At 41.0% G+C, this 20792-nt stretch overlaps 1 protein-coding gene across 2 annotated transcripts in view; it reads left to right on the top strand.

Annotated features, from left to right (window-relative positions):
* Positions 1 to 20792, top strand: part of DSCAM (DS cell adhesion molecule) — a 467715-nt gene that overhangs the window by 374643 nt on the left and 72280 nt on the right. For both annotated transcript variants that reach the window (XM_058045375.1, XM_058045376.1), the window contains exons 18-20: positions 44 to 190; positions 1974 to 2129; positions 10558 to 10691. In XM_058045375.1, the coding sequence (XP_057901358.1) occupies positions 44 to 190; positions 1974 to 2129; positions 10558 to 10691 (437 nt within the window). The remainder of the gene's footprint in view (positions 1 to 43; positions 191 to 1973; positions 2130 to 10557; positions 10692 to 20792) is intronic.

Raw genomic sequence — 20792 nt, forward strand, 5'->3', positions numbered from 1 at the left:
GAGTTGCTTTCATTGTGTTAAAATGGTGAATCTCTTATTGCAGTGCCCAGTTGCCCTCCAGGGAATGTGCAAGCCACTGCCACGTCCCCAGAAACCATCTCCATTTCCTGGTCAACACTGGCAAAGGAAACCCTGAATGGGATCCTGCAGGGATTCAGGGTTATCTACTGGGCCAACCTCTTGGATGGAGGTGAGAAACACCAACCTATTACCAAGCAAAAAGCTGTATGTAGCCTTTAAATCGTTTTCTCTCCGGTGTGAAGGCATTTTACTCTCTTTTCTTCTTGGTTTAGAGAAAACTTTTTCTACCTGTGAGGGAGCAGGTTTTCCTAGAGGCTGAACAGAACAGTAAAGCTGCCTGGAGGAACCTCAGGGAAGGCTCCCACCATGGGTTTGCAAAACTGTCATGGTACCAAACACAACTTGAGCAAATTCCACCTCAGGTACAGAGTCCAGAATGGACTTCTGAGGTTTTTTTAATGGACTTTTGTGGGGTTTTTTTTAAGAATGGTGACATGGATCTAGAACAAACCAGCCCAAACCTGATTTTCACTATAATTTGGTTGGTTATCTCTTTGCCTAGTCAATATACTATCACTTATTTTTTCATAGGATGCATTTCCTCTCCTGAGGAAAAAAGATAGAAATTTTTTTTTCTGAGAGCAAAAGAAGGAAATGTCTCTGGGAAAAGCTTGTTATTTCCATGGCAGCTTTTCCTATTGTGTTTTTGTAATCTTAGCATAATTCTTGGGGAAATAGGCTCCAGAGCAGAGACTGAGTGAAAGAATCAAAGGAGAATTGTGATGCTTTCCTAATCTGCACTTTATTGCGTGATGATAATTCCATGTATGGCCCTTTTTTGTAAATTAAACAAATTAGTAGGTTTGAGATGCACATGACTTTATTCCTACTTGCCCTGTGGATTTTTCACAGCTGCCTCCCTTCTTTCCTTTCATCCAGCAGAACCACAGTTCACTCTAACCTGCAATTGTGCCAATCCTGGCCTCTCTTAGTGTGGAAAGGGGAATTTAGAGTGGAAATAGGACTCAGAGGCCCATTGTCCCTGCTGGTTATGGTAGCCTCAAAAATATTTGGAAATCAACCAAATCCTTTAAAAGTAAAGACTAAAAATGTATGAGAAGCATACAGAAAAAATGTAAACATGTAGGGCATAAAATTAAATGTTTACAGTGATGCCTGTAGTTTTGGATCAGATTCTGTGTGGATATTATCACATCTAAGCTCCTATGTGATGTCCCACAACATGATGAAAAAGATGATGTTCATGCCATGCTTAAAACTGGATTTTCTTGATTTATTCAACTTTATTTGCTGTCCTAAATATGTGTAAAGCTTTTTTTTTTTTTTTTCTTTTTGCCATATGGGTTGTACTTCTTAGCTTGCTTCAAAAAAAAAAAAAAGATTAATATGAAGTGCATCATCTTTCTGCAAGTAAATCTGATTTTACTGTGTTTAAATCTATTGTAAGCCACTATTGCTGCTATCAAGTGCTTTGCAGCACCACTTGCTGCATATTTTAAAATAAAGGGGACATTTTCTTCATTTTCCTTATGAGAAATGGTCTTTCTCATAACCAGAAAATCTTTATAAAGATAACCAATGTTCTCATTTTTTTTCTTTAGGGGATGTTTCACAATAATCTCTTCTTGTTATCTGTTCTTTATGAAAAATCTCATTACTTGTAGAATTTCTTCAATTCTCTTCATCATATATTTTTTTTTAAATTGCAACAAAAAAAAGAGTTTGAAATGAAAAATGGGGTCTGCTTCAAGTGGTAAGAGGTCAGGACTTAAGTGAATTAATTGTAATTCATTAAAATTCATTGCTGTTCTGCAATAATGAAGCATGCCTTGTCTGGGACACTCAAGATTTCCACAGCAGGTATCAACATCTGGAAGAAGAGTGAACTTGGCAATAACTCCACTTCCTTTTTATTTCATTTTATTTTATAGAGCTGGGAGAGATAAAGAATGTCACTACTACCCAGCCATCCCTGGAGCTGGATGGGCTGGAAAAATACACCAACTACAGCATCCAGGTGTTGGCTTTCACCCGGGCTGGGGATGGAGTGAGGAGCGAGCAGATTTTCACCCGCACTAAGGAGGATGGTAAGGAGTGAAAGCACCTTCCATTCCCACTTCAGGAAATGTCTCTTTGTCTCAGGCACATATTTTATGTAAAAACATGTCTCAGGCATGCAGAGATTGAGAACTCAGCCCTGGGCCCAGCGCAGGGAGGAGCTGGAGCTGCTGCAGAGAGCCCAGAGGAGGCTCCAGGATGGGCAGAGGATGGAGCAGCTCTGCTGGCAGGAAAGGCTGGCACAGCTGGCATTGTTCACCTGCACAGGAGAAGCTTTGGGCTGAGCTCAGGGTGGCCTTGCAGGGCCTGGAGGAGCTGAGAAGAAAGATGGAAACAGAATATTCACAAGGAACTGGAGTGACAGGACAATGGGGAATGGCTTCAGACTAACAGAGAGTAGTACTAGATGGGATCTTGGCAATGAGGAATTGTTCCCTGGCAGGGTGGGCAGGGGCTGGGATGGAATTCCATCCCTGGATCCCTGGCAGTGCCCAAGGCCAGGTTGGACACTGGGGCTTGGAGCAGCCTGGGACAGTGGGAGGTGTCCCTGCCCATGGCAGGGGTGGCACTGGATGAGCTTTAAGGTCCTTTCCAAACCATTCTGATATTCTGTGGAAAAGGGGAAAGGAGGAGAGACTGTTCTGGAACTATCTATATTACTTAGATCCCACTACGAATATTTTTTCACTATATATACAGATATATATATATATATATATATATATATATATAGATAGATAGATAGATAGATAGATAGATAGATATTAGATATAGATATATAGATATATATAGATATATATAGATATATATACACACACACATGTATATCCATATATATATATATAAATCCTCCAAATACCTCTTCCCTCAAAAGCAAAATAAAGAACAAAAATGGCTTACCATTTTTTCCTAGACCAAAGCATGGAAAATTCAGTTCCTAATGCTGAAAGTTTAAGAAACTTTTAATCATACACAGACACTGACACATGAGATTCCATAATCACTTTATTGTAACTGTAACTGTTATAATCACTTCAGGTTGCCTCAGTAGGATGCCATGCACTGATCTATTTCTGGAGCACTAAAATTCCAAATTCAGGGGAGGTTTTGTCCCTAACCTGTTTTAATGCCTTGAAAATACAATGAGATGTACAAATGTATTTTTTGATCCCCTAAATGCTTTTGAAAAACTGGATCAAGTCTTTTTATGGTACCGATAAAAATGCCCACAGTCCTCTCAATGAGGTTACTTGAATAATGTTTAATTTTTAAATTCTCATGTGAGTTATACAATATGTTTTCAAGGAAATTAGTCAATGGATTTTCCTTTCTTGTACATTCACTTTATTGGTCACTCATGAATATATGAATATACATGCCAATTTTTTATTTGTAATAAGATTTACAAAAGTGACAAGAGAGCAGGTTCAGTAAATTAACTGACGTGATGAATTCTGTGTTTTTTTCCCCAGTAAAAAATTATGTGAATAAAGTTAGTAATTTTTTTTCCAATTAAATATTAAGGGACTCATACTAAAATTTCCATACATTGTAAGGTCACCTGGTTCCAGCTGTAGCTATATCCAGAGGATGCAGTAAATGAAAATTGCTCAGCTCTAGACTTGTGTGTCTCAAACACTGAACATTCTGATATCAGCCTAAAGTCCTTTAAAAGTTACTTTGGAGCACCCAGGTCCTGACTCAGATACTCTTGGGACACCTAGTGCTTGGAAGTAGATGGATTTATTTCAATGGGAAAAGATATAAAATATAAAATGTAAGAGAACTGTAAAACATGCTGCATTTTCAAGTTACTTTTTGTCAAGTAGATCCCAGCATAGCAAACCTGAATTTTCTCTGAACACAAAGGCTCTCAGCCCTGAGCCTTGGGAGTGGGATTTAATCCACCAGGAGCCAGGAGTAATGTCCCACACTGTTCCAGGAGCTTGGGGACAGGCTGGGATATCTGGTTCATGTCAGAAGCCTCAAACATTTCTTCTCCTTCTCCTTCTCCTTCTCCTTCTCCTTCTCCTTCTCCTTCTCCTTCTCCTTCTCCTTCTCCTTCTCCTTCTCCTTCTCCTTCTCCTTCTCCTTCTCCTTCTCCTTCTCCTTCTCCTTCTCCTTCTCCTTCTCCTTCTCCTTCTCTTCCTTCCCCTTCTCCTTCTCTTCCTTCCCCTTCTCCTCCTCCTCCTCCTCTTCCTCCTCCTCCTCCTCCTCTTTCTCCTTCTTCTCCTTCTTCTCCTTCTTCTCCTCTATCTCCTCCATCAGCTCCTTCATCTTTGTGTTCTTTTCTTCCCCCTAGCCCAGCCTCATTTGCTCATCCCAGTTCTTGGTGGTGGCTCTTTTGCTGTCTCCATCCCTGGGATCAGACCGGCCCTGGAGAGGGGAGCACATTGCTCAGACTGTGTTTGGAGCCGTGCAAAGCTCATCTCTCACCTTTCCTCCTCCTGTAGCTCAGCAATAACTCACCCTGGGACAGCCTGATGAAACTTTCCAGAGATTTTCTGATGCCTCTCACTGGTTGCATTCATTAAATCTTTTGTCTAGGAAACTAAATGGAAAGGTGTTCCAGAAAATACAGTGATTTAATATTCAGCTTCAGCTTCACAACTTTTACTAAGGGCAGGAAAGGTTTTGAGTGGAATGTACAGAGACCTGCAGTTAAGCATAAACCAAACCCAAAATCCTGGATCTAAACATCCTGAAGGGTATGGAAGTTAAAGAGGAAAAGAGCATTTACATTGGCAAACTGTGCACCAAACAGGTGCCCCATTCCTCAGAGAAAGGGACATTTCCACTGTCATTTTCTAAGGAAAATATTCTGTAGAGGATTTTTCAGTACGACTAATTCCAGTGCACTTAAAAAATTCTGCCCTGAAGTGAGTTTAAGCATTTCCTTGGCATGTGAAATAAATTAATTGGAATCCTAACAGAGCTTAGAACTGGAAACTTTCTATCTCTGCTCCCAGACCTTCTCTGGCTAAAATGATGACAACAAGATATTCCACCCTCCTCTAATAAAATCTGGAAATCTGGGGTGTTTTAAAGTGGCTGCCAAGCCCTCCACATCATTATTGCTATGAGGCCATATGTGATCATAATTTTCTTTCTCCTTTTTTTCATTTTTTTTTACATGAGAGGAAACTTTTCATTGTAAAATCAATGGTGCAGCATTTTCCACTGCTGCTGGAAAACCCAGCTGGGGCCTCCTGTGACTTCTCTGTTGGTGTTCAGTTAAAGACATCAACCCAGAATTTCTTCAGCAGGCTTGATATCTCTAAGGGTAACCCAGCAGGTGAATCCTGGATGGAATGTCTTGATACTTTGATTTTTTGTAATGTTTGATACTGATTTTAGACACCAGAGGTCAGACACTGCTGCTGATCAGCAAAGGAAATGGGAACAACTCAAGCAAATAATAGGAAAGGAGCTTTCAAGAAATGAGCTTTCCTTTCAATGTGATCATATTTAGGGGGTTTATCTAGCTTTCCCCCTCCTCCTTTCTTGAAAGCTGACTTCAGAAAAAATACTGCTCTTTTTTGAATTCCTCCTGGTAGAAAAAATAATCCAAGAAGAAATGTCGAATTTTTAAAAATTCATTCTGGTTTTGTCCCTTACCTTTTCCACTTTACAGTTTCTAATAAGCTGCTCATCCTCTTCACCTGGAGACTTGCTTTAATAAACCATTAAAAATTAAAGCAGCTCTTCCAATTCTTTTCCCTGCTGTGATCAAAATGCAGTTTGAAAGGCTTCTCCGTTTTTGCAGCAAGAGGGAGTGTGTGTCACAGATTCCCTCTCTGCTCCTATGCTGCAAATGCAACATGAGCAAACTGTGGTTGAAATAAGGAATTTGCTGCCTGACCAAGCCTGGAATGTGACACAGCACCTTGGCTGGCAGCAGTGCCCTGACCTTGGGAGGACACAGACCCAGAGCCCCCGTGCCAGGAAAGGTTCCTGCAGCTGGGAATTTGCTCTGGGTGTCTGTCAGAGTGGCATCTGGGCTGGCAGTGCCACAGGAGGATTTCAGCAGCAGTGCTGTGCTTCCAGCTCTCTGGCATTCAGAGCCAGGCAAAAACTGCAGCAGGAAGGAAGGGAAAATAATCCCAAATGCCTCTGCCAGCCCCGCTCTGCTGAATCCAAAGAGATTTTCCTCCTCTCCTTCCTCTCCCTGGGTACCAAGCTTCCTCACCATGGGCGTGAGAGGCACAGACAGCATCTGGCAAGCTTTACCTTCATTCTGAAATGAGTAAGCAGAAATCCAGCCAGGTGCATGATCAGAAGTCCTTGGAGCAGAGCTCTGCTTGGGTTTGTTCAGCTGATGAGGGTGACTGGGCTCTGGGATGAAAAATTTCCCTTGAATGACCCCTTAAAGCACTTTTTTTTCTAGTGGTAAAGATCTCCAATTTTATCTTTTTGACTAAAAAGCAAAAGGCACAGAATAGCAAATGTTCCCCTTGGGAAACTGGCAGGATTTAATAGAAGTGGGGTGCTTAATAAGAGGCCAGTTCAGAGTAAATTCACATGTTGATGTGTTTTGGCTGGCATAGACCTGCATTGTAGGTGGAATATGTACATGAACAAACAGGCAGCAGTCAGGAGTTGAGTTTATTTTGGTTTTTCTGAGTGCAGCCAGCAATGGAATAGTCCCGTGTCCTGCAGAATTAAAACCCTGTTACAGAACAAGGCTCAGATTTCTGATTTATTTTCCAAATCACTCTTTAAATGCACCACAGTCTGTGCATTTGCCTCCCTGCTGCTTGGTACTGTGAAGAAAAATGGTGATAATCTCTCTGCTTATGAAAAGGAGAATGAGAAAGTTCCTGGAGCTCCTCCCCATTATCTGGCACATCTAAATGCTGGTTCCCAGCCCTGTCGTATCAGGATAATTGCCTGCTCTGCTTTAGCATTTCACTTGCACTGTCAGGAATACAAAGTGTTCTCCTCCACATGAAAGCAGGATGCTATTTCCGTGTTTTTCAAAGCCTTGCTAGCTGGAGAATGAGGCCATCTTTGATCTTAAATTTGCCACATCTGCTCCCTGGAAGGCTGCAAAGTTGTTTAGAAGCAATCCTCAGATTTTCACCATAGTTTTAGCCCCGGTGATTATGGGGAAAAAAAAAAAGGGATCTATGGCATTGTGCAAATTCAGTTTGTATTTCTGGGAGCTGTGGGAGTCATTGTGCTGAATAAAGGTCCAGGGAGAATTCAATAAGGCAGCTCTGGTCTCCTGATACTGCTGGCTTGTAATGACTGAAGCCTGAAAGGCTGGGGATGCAATGGCAATGAGGGAAAATACCTTTAGTTTGCTTGGCAAGGCTCAGGCTTTTCCTCTCCAGGATCAGGCAGGCACCACATTCCCCAACTATTGAAAATGCATGTCCACTCCAGGGAAGAGAATGATGAATCTGACTCCATGTTCTCAGAAGGCTAATTTATTACTTTATTGTACTATATTATATTAAAGAATACTACACTATACTAAAGAATACAGAAAAGATACTTACTGGATGCTAAAAAGATAATAATGAAAACTGGTGACTCTTTCCAGAGTCCTGACACAGCTTGGCCCTGATTTGCCATTGAGTGAAAACAACTCACACCAGAATCCAATGAAACAATCACCTGTGGGTAAACAATCTCCAAACACATTCCACATGAGCACAACACAGGAGAAGCAAATGAGATAAGAATTGTTTTCCTTTTCTCTGAGGCTTCTCTGCCTTTCAGCTTCCCAGGAGAAAAGCCCTGGGCTAAGGAATCCTGTCCAGAGAATGTCAATGGCACACCCAACCACAACTTCTCCAGATGCCCAAGGAACCCAGTTTAGTAGCAAATGCTTCAGCTGATGCTGAGATTGCTGTTATGAGGTCCAGGGGATGGGTTTGACCAATACCTTTACCCTCTGGACAGAGAACAATGGGATCTGTGGAGCACCAGAAGAGATTCTGCAGGATTCCTGCCAAGGAAATGTAAACACTTCCACACACACAGTGGAGTGACACAGAGTTTTCATGTGCGCAGCCCAGCAGTGCAGCAAAAAGAGGACTAAAAAATGAGTATTCAGAATAATTTTGCCAACACTGCAAAAACTGCTGCATGACTCCAACCCAGTGAGGTGGAGTGGTCCTTGGGTTGAAAATTTTATTAAATGTCTTCCTGAGTTTCTTTCTGGCCCCTCTTTCTGCTGGTCTCACACCAAACAGCAACACAGCAATGCCAAGGAATGTTTCCCACATAGGCCCAATGACTGGAAAATGCCAGAGGAATTCTGAGTTAGTCCCTCAACACTCGGCAGCCATGACCAATTACCATCAGAACCTGTCCCTATAGATCACACCCTAATTTAACAATAAATTGCATTAACCTCATCCATCTATTTGCAGTGATTTCCAGAAAACATTGCTATCCATAAAGGAATCCTCCTGTGGGTTAGGTAATTACCCTGGAGAGCCAGCTTTCACTTCTCAGCAGCAGGAGCAAATAGCATTTCTAATGAGCTGGGTATAAATAACAAGTTGGATGCTGTCAAGCATCAATATTTACTCTGCATTGGATAGAGCTGCTAACTGAATTAGCCCCTTTGCAGTGAGGGGCTGGGTTTGCATGCAATTATCATCATGACATTCTCACTTGATGCCTAATTAGCTCTCTCAGCACATTATAAATAGAAAATGCAAATTCACAGAAGTTGCACTGAGTGGTGCCTGTCAATTTTCTCACATATTCCAGGACCACCTATGCAGATATAAAATTGAGGGTCTCCTCACATTGTTTTTACACGAAAGATGAGCAAATTTAGATCCCAGGATGGCTGACTTCTCTTTATGGGCAAAATTCTGTAGCAGCATAATATCTGCTTGCTTAGTTGAGGTAGAACAAAGATTCAGAATTTATCTACAAATATCAGGACAAGGGATTTTGTACCTCTGCTGCACAGTAACTGTTTTCTGTTTAAGTAAAGCTGGTCAAGCATTGTGATGGTAATTGCACTAGAAATTTTAACATTTTGGTAGTTTTACTTGAAAACAGACAAAAATATCAGATTCCTCACAAAGCAGTAGTTCTGTAGAGAACAAAGTCCAGAAAATTGTTTCATTTTGACTTTAATAACCCACATAGCAATTATCAATACAACTTATCTATTTTAATAATTTGACATAAATATTGAGCACACACAGTGCTATTGTATCTTTCAAATTATATATTTTCACAGTTTTTAAAATATATTTTCAAATATTTTGACGCAAGGTGTTATTTTTCAGGAAATTTTAAACCCGTTTATTCTGATATTAAATGTAGCCCTTGTTTTGTTTGAGTACAAGCTTGTGTGTAATGTGATATTCCAGCATGCAGGAAAATAAATCTAGCAATTTTGCACATTAGTAAAAGAGTGTTTCCAAAGCTGCAGAGATTGTACAGTGTAATGTATGTTTGAAAAACAGCATATGCTCATGAAATCAAAACCTTTCCCAAAATGCAGGGCTGCAAAGGGATGTGGTTAAGATTACACAGCAAGATTTTAGCATTTCTGAGCTGAAGCTTTTTTCCACTGATTTTAGACAGGAGGTTTGAGGAGTTTTACTATTTCTCTGTGATAACTTGGTATTATTGTGTATTATGTAGATAGCTGCTGTAATTAGAGCAATAGATATTGTGCAGTGCCAGAGGGAGGTCTGAGCTGCTGAGGGCAGGGCGAGGGACAAGGACTCTGTGAGGGGAGATGTCTGCTCACACATCCATTGTGGCACTTGCTGGCCATGGGTCACACCAGGCAGTGCAAACTGCTCATTTACCCTGCACTTCATTAAATTCACAGCTCTGCTCTGGATGTCCATTAAACTGTCCACATGTGCATTATTTATAACACTTTGGCCTGGGTTGTGTGTTCAAAGCTGGCTATTTATCATAAAGTGTTGTTTGGCAATTTCTGTGATCACGGACAAGATATTTTCACGTGTGCATTTGGATTCAAACTGAAAGGGGGAGTTTAGGTTGGATCTAGGGAAGAAATGTTTTACTGTGAGGGTGGTGAGGCCCTGACACAGGTTTCTCAGAGGATGTTCCATCCCTGGAAGTGTCCAAGGCCAAGATGGATGGAGATCTGAGGAACCTGGTCTAGTGGAAGGTCTCTCTGCCCATGGCAAGGGTTTGGAAGATATTTAAGTTCACTTCCAACCCAAACCATTCTTGGGTTCATTCTGTGATTTTATGCAGGCTGGAGGGGATGTATCACAAAAGTTTAACCCTAAGTAGCAGGTTCTGCTTTGGGACCCTCTGAAGAAGAGTTTCTCCCCCAAACCTTCTCCCTGGCACGCTCCCTAACACCAAGTGTCCATCTCAGCCCATGGGGGCACAGCCACCAAAGCAGCACACTCCCCTTTTCCTCTTAACTCCTCTGTTACACTGGGATGATGGAATATCTGCCTTGGGCCACTCTAATACACTTTGCTTCTCCAGTTCCAGGTCCTCCTGCTGGAGTTAAAGCAGCTGCTGCCTCGGCCTCCACGGTTTTTGTCTCCTGGCTGCCTCCCCTGAAGCTGAACGGTATCATCAGGAAATACACCGTGTTCTGCTCCCACCCCTACCCCACAGTAAGTGCCACAGCCCCTCCCCGCAGGGCTGACACACAGCATTTGCAGATACCAGCCCTAGATCTTCTCCCTGCTGCCTCCTCTCCTGCCCTTTGCTCCCTGAGCAAGGCCAAAGGGAGATCCTAGAGCTGCAGAGGGAAGTGAGAGTGGAGTTTGGTTTATCCCACCTACCAGATTTTTGTTCAAAACCTATTATACAAATAATTTCAAAATATGCAGTTGAAGTGAAGTATTTTTCAAGGTTTGGTTGGTTTAGAATATATCAAGTTCCATTTTCCAGGACCAGCTGCAGGAGCCCTGTTGCAGCTGGAGGCGTGTATTCATTCACCCTGCTTCCATTGAAGTTCCTGCCTTTTTGCCTTGAGTATTCATGTGTGAAGGAACATAATGACTTACAAACAAACAAATATATTTGCTTGTGAATAGGCTTATTTATGCCTGGAATATTTGCCCAATCTAGCTCTATGTGCTTTTACTTGCTGAGAAAGTGACAGGAGGAAATTTGAATGGAGTATCAGGTTATCTTTCTTCCTGTCTGAATCACAATGAAATTCATCAATCTTTAAACACAAGGGCCAATTGCTCTCTTTAAATACCCATGTATATTTATTTTCATGTGGATTGAAAAGAATACTTATTTATTTTATATCTGAGGTTTGGATTTAGGTTATATCCAAGGTCTGGATTTCAGTTTTAAGCAGGACTTCCCACCAAACATAAAAAATGCAATCTTGGTTTGATAGGAAAGGAAAATATTGTTCCAGAAATTTCCAAAAGTACTTCAGGCTTGGGGAAATTTCCCTGTCCCCAAGGCAGGAGGTTGGAACAAGGTGGTCTTTTAGATCCTTTCCAACCCAAACCATTGTTTGATTCTCTGATTTATGTTTTGGGACTACTTTCTCCTAAATCCATTCATTTCATAATGGTAGCAAACCAAACCATCTTTAGCACACCTTTAAATGTAAACTAGCTGGAGATTTTCTATCACATTTGGAAATGTGATTAGTTCATTAGTTCTTACTTTTCTATGGCACTCAGTGGGTTAAAGAGGTCAGAGTTTAGAGGACAGCTGTGAGAGGGGATCAGGAACTTCTCTGGGGGCTTGGAGAGAACACCAGATGGTGCTGCTGCCTTCTCCACAGACCTTCCATGCACAAAGCTGCAGTGCTGCTTCCTGGGGCTTTGCTAGCAACGTTTTTCCCTGTATTTACATCCCCAAGAAAATAAACATCCTCAGCTAAAAATATTATTCTCCATCATGTGAGTCTCTAACAGACAAAACTTCCCATTTTGTGGTTATCTTTTGGAGCACCTCAGAGATGGACAATGACAAGAACAGTTGCTTTTTTTTTTTTTTTTTTTTTTTTTTGCTGTTTTTGGCCTGAACAGAATCTTACTGCTGTATTTCTGTGGTGTTCATTATGCAGGGGTATGTATGAACCATCTTGGAACCATACCTTAGCCCCAGGTAGGGGCACATGGAGGTTTTTGTGCTTTTTATTAATTGCTGATGTGTGCATGGATAGCTCTAAAAGGTGTCCCTGCCCCCAGCACAGATGATCTTTAATGTCCCTTCCAGCCCAAAGCATTCTGTGATTCCATGATCCTGCTGTTACCCTCATGCAGGTGTGTGTACATAGAAATGCATATGTGCACACACAGATATATGTATAAATATGTTCAATATAAATATATAAATATGTGTCCCTGTCCCAGTGCTCTGCAGATCAGCAGGAGCTGTGGCTTGCAGAGATCATCTCTATCAGCCCTGTGTGCTGAGTGAGGTAGGGATCACACTGGGGGGCTCAGTTTCCAGAAGCCAAGTTGGACATTTTTAAACAAATGCAAGCCCTCAGGACGTATTTAATATAGGACACACTCCCTCAGCTTTATTTCTAACAGAAATGCTTTGTTATCTTTTATTCTGAGATGGATTGTGAGCTAAAAAAGCTGTTTTATTCAGAGCTGCTTTGCAGTGAATCCAGCCTGCTGCAGAGCTGCTCAAATGCCAACACTGCTGTGCAGATACACTTAATATATCCAGGGAAGTTCTTGTTTGATTCACTGCTGGCAGAGACAAGTAGCTGACAGAGGGAGAGGCCCTAAATTAGGGTGAGGAGGAGAATAAATAAAAGACCTGTGTCTTTATCATCTCCTCTGCCACCATCAGTAGCAAGTGCTGTAGCTGCAGGTATGGAGCCCTAAAAACTTCATCCATCACTCACAGCCCTGGCTGCAAAAGAACTTTGCTAAAAGTCTGCTGTTCAAGCAGAAAGGCAAACTCAGTTTTCAGGCATCAGTGAATAGAAAGAGAAAAGGACTGGGGTAAAGGTAAATTTATGGGGAGGCTGCATGTATTTGCTGATTGTATTTTATGGCTGAGAACAAATCCATGCAATAGACTTTAGACAGGTTAACACCAGTCCTTTACACAAGAACACTGCTTTGGTGTTTAAGTCACCAACAGGAAAAATAATTAATTCTCTTGGTCGTATTGTGCATATTTTTATTACAAACATAACACTTAGACAAGCCTGACATATTATAAAATGAAGATTTGCTGCCTCTTGCACTGTTCAGTTTGCTTTGCAAAGACAGAAGCTTTTAAAACTTCTGCTGCTTCTGTATAGAACAAAAAGCATTTCCTCTTCAAATATTTTGAGCCCTAAGGACAGTATTTGCCTGGGATGTTTCAAACCACAAATACGATTAATGTGTGAAAAATGGAAAAGATTCTCCACTGCAGTCTGTTCTCTGGCCAAGATAAAGGGCAAGCAAGGATCCAATTTCACACTGTTTAATTGTTGTGTCTGTAGTATTCTACAGGCATAATTAGGCAAAACTTTCTCTTTTTATATTCTGAAAATGTAGGAGAAAATACAGAAATATGAGACTTCATGGATCCTCCGTTCTTCAAATATAAGAAACAGAATATGCCAGAATTTATGTTAGAAAAATTATCCTTTGTGCTAACTCATAGCCTATATTTTTGCTTCTCCCCACTTTCTACCATATCCATGTCCAACTTTTGGTAGGATCTGGCTTTTTAGGACCACCTGTAATGGTCCCATGGTGGCCAGATTCCTTTTAAGAGAGGTGATTCCCATTGTTCTGGCAGGATGCTCATAGCACTCCTCCTGCCTAGGTCTCAGGGAAGTTCTGCCACTGCTGTCCCACCCTGCCAGGGGGATTTTCCCCCATGGTGCCACCCACAGGGAACACAATTTGAATCCTAGCACAGAAATTAGGCTGGTTCAGTTCCTGCTGAACTTAACTCCCTCCTCAGGAGGCTGTTCCAGCACTTGTGCAATGCCAGGGCTTTTCAAGTGCAACAGAAAAGGAGATTTGGGGATTTTCTGAAGAAAAAAGACAAAAAAATCCTCCCTAAAAACAACCACCGACCTCTTGTTGCATTCAGGTCAGTACAATGTTTAAGGAGGAATCAATGGGATTAAATTAAATAAAATTTAGATGTCAGAAAGTGTCTGGAAAAGGTGGCTGTGGCACACAGGTTAGCCAGCCTGGGAAACTTTGATCTCAGAACAGGTAAAAAGCTTCTCCTAAAGAAGCAGGAGAGTGCTGAGGGTGGGAGAAGGAAGGTTAAGGATCAGGATTTCTTGATGAGAAAGTGCCTATGCACAAGGACAGGGAATTTTTTAGATGGGAAATTCTGATCAGCTGGGGGAAAATATTACCATGAGATCCTGGTCAAATATTGAAGCTGGGGCCCAGACTGTGGCATCTCCACATTGGAAATCTTCAAGTTTTCACTTGACCTGTCCCTGAGCAACTTGATGCAATTAAATTTGCTTTGAGAAGGGGGTTCAACTGGGTGACCTCCAGAGGAACCTTCCAACCTCAATTCTATTACTATGAGGCAGTTTAAAACTGGAAAAGTTGGTCCAAATCTGTATAAAAGAAGGGAAACCAGACAGTGGTAGAGTTAATGTGCAACCCTTGGAGGAAAAGAGACACATTAAATTAATACCAAGATGTCTCATAATTTAAAAGTCTCCTGTAAAACTCGTATGACATTTCAGGCCACTGGCAGGACTCTTCGTCTTTCCCATCTGAGCACTTTCTATGCACAGTCTCCCAAGCAAGTTCTGCTTTTAGCTCTCACTATCAGGAAGTCAGAGAGTGGGAGTGAGGTCACCTTATTTCACATCTTAACTGAGTTCCACATGAGTGGAGGAAAGACAAGAACCAACTGACTGTGTCCTGAAAAGGAAAATCACTGAGAAAGGAGAATGGTCTCCATTTATTATCCTTTTATAGTGCACTTCTACTTCCATGACTCCTTTCCATTAATCTCCAGGCTTTCTATGGAGGAAGCACAGAGTGATGCACAAATTAATGACCTGCTTTGCTGGGAACAGCAGGAAAGTCCTGTTTAATGTGTTTGCTTCTATTAGTGAGTGACCCACCAGCAGATCAGCAAAACCCAAACAGCAACAACAACCATAATGACTAAACTTTGCTAATCAACAAGTCAAAATAGACTTTGATATGTGTATTTCTGATTGGATGATGCCATACCTCTTTATTGACACCCAAATGATTTTGCTGGTCTGTATTTTCTCAGCTCTTTACCTCACTTTCTAGCACAAGGACCCAAAGATTGGCAAATATGACAAAAACCTGCAAAGCATACAGGTATATATTTAAAACCTTAGATTTCATGTAGGAAGAACCAGTTTATTCTCTGGTCTTTAATCCTGACAGTAACTTTGAAATGTTGGTTGATGAAACTGTTGCTTAGCTGTGGGATTCTGCTGAGAGATGATTTGTCCCTCAAACCCACCTTTGACTGAGATCTCAAAAGACCAGAAGCCTGAGGACTGGAAGGAGAAGAAATTCCAGAACTGTTGAATGAGATGAATGGAGTGAGAATATTCCTGCAAAGATCCCAGATGATAAACTGGATTATCTGGATGAGGAACCAGAGCACAAAGCAGACCTCAGTGCTGAAATAGGGGCAGTGATTAGGAATTATCTCCTAGTGCAAACCCTACAGTCAGCCCCAGGTACCTGTGTTGGAAAGAGTCTTTGGAAACAGTGATCTACATTTCTAGACTTCTCCAAAGGGTGTAGAAATATCCAAACCCTTAAAGCCCAGCAAAGATTTGTGTTGGCCTGGAAATATTTCTGTGAGACAGCTGGAATCGGAATAGGTGGTAGATGAAGAGGTGCAAAGCAGTGATGGAGAAGAGAGAAATGATCTTATATTTGGCCAAAGCCCAAGTCAAAACTTGAAAACCAAAGTCAGTTTACGTGAAAACATGATCAATATTGGAAACTGACCAACATCTGAGGCAGATAGTTGCTGATCTTCTTGATTTGCTTATTTTACTGTGAGAAACATATTCTTAAGCCTGTTAAACTTCTAGATTTGTTTCATTCTTTTGCTTTTATTTAAACCCACTAAGGGAAAATAAATCATGTGATTTAACCAGCATACACAGGAGTCTCTGGGGTTGCTGTGTGGAAGAGGAGAGTAATTGCTGCTCTTGGTCTGTAATTCACAGACTCTAAGTGGTATTTAATTAATCTGACTTCAGTCACCTTGAATAGAGTCACAAGTACTTATTCTGGGGTCATCAAGGATTTCCTTTCATTAAGGAAAGAAGCTAGATGTCAGTGATAAACTGGATAAATCTTCTGAAAATTTCCCTTCTCTTTGTTTAGCCTAGAGAAAGTATACATGTTTATCCTAAACCAGCAACATAAACTAGATCTGGAAGTATATACAATTATCTTAACCTAGATCTTAAAACTACTAGCTGTCATAAATTCCCATCATCCAGGTGTTTTCCACTCAATTCTTTCAGGCAGACACAAGTTTTGTCTTGATTTTGCATAGGATGTGTCTAAATTCCAACTTTGGGTTTGCATCACACTTTCTGACCCTCATTTCCTCTCCAGATTAAGGACTTGGATAAAAGAAAACTTTGGAAAATAAAGTTGATGCAGTTATAAGGCAGAAATTATTTATTGTTAAATTCTGTAGGTCTTTCAGTGATTAGAAGGATGCTGAAAGTTTCTTGGAAAAAAGGGAGAAGTAGCTGGCAGAAGTTGGCTAAGTAGATAAAGTTACTGCTGAACAGAAGTTTATGTAGAGTCAGCAGATTCTGTAAGGTTGAATTTTAAATATATGTTCATTGATTTGTGTATTACAAGCAGTATTTATCACTGTATCTATATTGCACTTTTTACAGCGTGAAGATATTTATGCTTATTAATTCCTCTGTGCTTTATTTAGCATAGAAATAGTGCATAATTTGGGGGTTATTTTAAAACCTTATATTGGGCAGTATTTAAAATGTGTCTATTTAATATACCACACGTTCTATTTTTAGCCTTTTTGTCGTTGTTTCACATCTTTGGTGCCAGCTCCCAAACACAGTGCATTCATTATTTTAATTGCTTTGTCAACTTTACATTTTTTACCTCTCTTATTTTTGTCAGAGAGCAGACCTCAGGAGGGGATGTGACAGAGTATAAATTGATTCTGAAGATGTGCTGGTTTATATGACTTTTTAAAAGGTCTCCTTGTAAAGCCCTACCAAAACAAATTTAATATTGATTTTTTCATAAACCTCCCTTCTCGTCTCACCACCTCGTCTCACACCCAGGGATATCAATACACTCTGACAATAAGTCCTTGGTGTCCTGACCTTCCTGTGGTCACCAGACCATGACACCACAGGCTGCTTCCCTCCTCAGGAGGCTCAGGGATTCTCCAGGTGCTCCAAAGGGACAGGCAGGTGGTGGACCCTAAATGAGCTACCTGGAAATCCAGACAGTGAGTTTTCTTCCAGCTGTAATATCTGGAAATGAGAATTAAGGGACAGCTGAGGGACCTCCAGGTGTTTGTCATGGAGAAAAGGAGGCTCAGGGGGGACTTTCTGGCTCTCCAAAACTCCCTGGCAGGAGGGAAGAGCCACGTGAGGGTCAGGTTCTGCTCTGAGGACAAGAGGAAATGGCCTCAAATTGCACCAGAAAAGGTTCAAGTTGGACATCAGGAAGACTTTCCCCAAGGAAAGGGAGCTCAGGCCTTGGCAGGGGCTGCCCAGGGAGCTTTGCAGTGCCCATCCCTGCAGGTGTCCCCTGGAGGTGGCACTGAGTGCTCTGGGCTGGGGACAAGGTGCCCATGGGGCACAGCTGGCACTCCATGGGCTGGGAGGGCTTTTCCAGCCCAGGCATTCTGGGATTCTTTGGATTGGCAGGGAGCTGCCTCTGTTCTTCCCAAAATTTCTATCTGAAACTTTCTGACATTTTAATTCCACAATTAAGGTGAAAAAGAAAAATGAAGTAACAATGTTATATGGCAGCTGCATTCACTTTTGTGCACAGCATCTGTTTCCAACAGTTACCTTCAATAATGAGTGAAAGACAGATGCCACCTTTCAAAACATGAGCCAACACCTGAACAGAAACCATTGTTAGACCAAAGTGGCAGCCAAGAGCCTTACTGGAAACCATGGTCCAGGATTAGTGGTTGTTTGGAGCTTTGAGAGTCTGTCCGTCTGTGAAAGGAAGGCAAAAGCCAGCAGCCCTCAAGAAAAGTACAATTTGTGACCTCAGGCAGACTTTCACATCTTTAGGGAGTTCACTGAAAGGGCACAGCAGGGCTCTGTCTGTTCTTCTCAGGGATGCAGAGCTTGAAGTTCATTCTCTATAAATACAGACATTGATTTTTTTATTACCCCACTTTGCTTCCAGGTAGAAACAACTTGGTGCAGCTCCCAGTACTGGATAACTTGTGTGTCCAGGAGACTCTAAAATGTGATTTTTAGAATAAAACATCTCAGTACTCTCTGCCCCTGGGATTCTGTGTGGAGTTTTGGGCCTCTCACATCACAAAAGGACCTTGAAGCGATGGACTGTGTCCTGGGAAAGGTCTGGAGAACAAATCTTAGGAGCAGGAGCTGAGGGAGCTGGGGTTCTTCAGTTTGGAGAAAAGAAGGTTCAGGAGGGACCTCATTGTTCTCAAACTCCTTGAAAGGAACTTTTAGCAATGGTTGGTCTCTTCTGCCATGTCCAGAGTAAAAGGATGAGCATATATGGCCTAAAGTTGCACCTGAGGAGGTTCAGATTGGATATTGGAGATGGAAATTTCCCTGAAAGAGTGGTCAGGCCTTGAAATGGTCTATCCAGGAAGGTTTGGAGTCATTGTCTGTGGGAGTGTTCAGGAGAAGCCTGGCTGTGGCCCTTGGGGACAGGGGTTGGGGTGATACTGGCCCTTGTTGATGGTGGAACTTGAAATTCTCCTCCAGCCTTGATGATTCTGTGGTTTCCAAAACCAGCAATGCCTGAGCAAGGGCAAGACAGACAATTCTGTGATGGAGCTGTACAAAAAGATGGAGATCATTGTGTTTTTACCACATACAATTGAAGACTTACTTTAATTATTCATGAGGCTCAGTGCTTGTTCTAGGCCTCATCTGTATCAGTGGTTAAACAGGGCCCAAGGAGCAGCACCTGGCCCCAGCAGGATGTGATGGTGACTGATGTCAGCCTGCACTGCTTATCATGAGCCCCTCCAAAGCAGCATTGTTTTGAAAACAGCTATTTAGAGCAGCACAAAACTGAGTTAAAAATCAATGTGGATCCCTGGGATGGAGTACTCAACTCATCACCTGGCTCTCTCCCATTTAGCAGTGGAGCTGAGCCCAAAGGAGGGATGTTTGCTGAGAGAGACCCAGCTCTGCAAACACCATTTCACTGATTTAACTCAGGCCAGATAGAGCAAACTCAGGGCTGTTCTATGAGAGGCTGCAAAAAAATCCAGTGGTTCCTGTTGTGGGCAGGAGGGAGCAGCCTCAGTGTCTCTCCTGAGCCCTCTCTGCTCGGTGGCTCCATTACTGACCTGGCTAATTAAATAGAGAGGCTGCCTATTAAATTAGCAGGGAATACCAGGCTGGGAGGGACTGCATGTACATGGGAGACAGAAACACAATTCAGGCAGGTCTTGATGAACTGGGAAATTGGTCTGGAAAAAATTGGATAAAATTTAGCAAGAAAATGGGTACCCTGAATAACCAACTGCAAAAGTACTGTGTAGAGAGCAATTCTGTTGATTCTTCAGAAGAGGATTTTGAGGTTATTGTGCCTCCCAAGATGAACATTAGCAGCCTTTATAACCCTGTCCTGAAAAGCCAAATGAGAATCCCTGGAATTGTTGAGTGCAGGTTTGGAAACAGTGAGAAAGCTATGGACCATCTTTAGACAGTCTGAAGGATAACAGAAGATATTATTAGAGAAACTGATAGAGAAAATGGGATTTCTGGACAATGTTGAAAGCACCAGAGTTATTTAGTTGTAAAAAGATAAGGGTACTGGTGGGGAAAGGAACGATAAAACTTCATGTAGATTAAAGACCGGTGCAAAGATCAAGGTAATAATCTATTCTTCATGTTCCTAATGGACTAGAAAAGAAGCTATGGGTTGAAACTGCAGCAGGAAACTCAAGCTAGATTAAAAAAAACCTATTTCTAATCATGAGATTAGTCAAGCAGTGGAATAGATTGTGCAGCCTAGGGAGTTGCAAAATCTCCTTTTATTGTAAGTCTTCAAAATCAGGCTGGGGAAACATCTGTTTGAAATTGTGCAGACACAGATGAACCTGGTTTAAAGAAGAAAGATAGACTCAGGTGATCTCTCAGAGTCCTTTCAGATGTATTTTTAGATGGTGCCATATTTTCTACCTAAAATTGGAGTGCAAACACACACCCCACTCTAGGTAGTATATATAATATATAATATATAATATATAATATATAATATATAATATATAATATATAATATATAATATATTATATATTATATATTATATATTATATATTATATATTATATATTATATATTATATATTATATATTATATATTATATATTATATATATAATATATTATATATTATATATTATATATTATATATAATGAATTATATATAATATTTAATATATTATATATTATATATTATATATTACATATATTATATTATATTATATTATATTATATTATATTATATTATATTATATTATATTATATTATGTTATATTATGTTATATTATATTATATATTATATATTATATATTA

The sequence above is a fragment of the Melospiza georgiana genome, chromosome 2 (assembly GCF_028018845.1).
Source record: "Melospiza georgiana isolate bMelGeo1 chromosome 2, bMelGeo1.pri, whole genome shotgun sequence".
NCBI classification, from domain to species: Eukaryota; Metazoa; Chordata; class Aves; order Passeriformes; family Passerellidae; genus Melospiza; species Melospiza georgiana.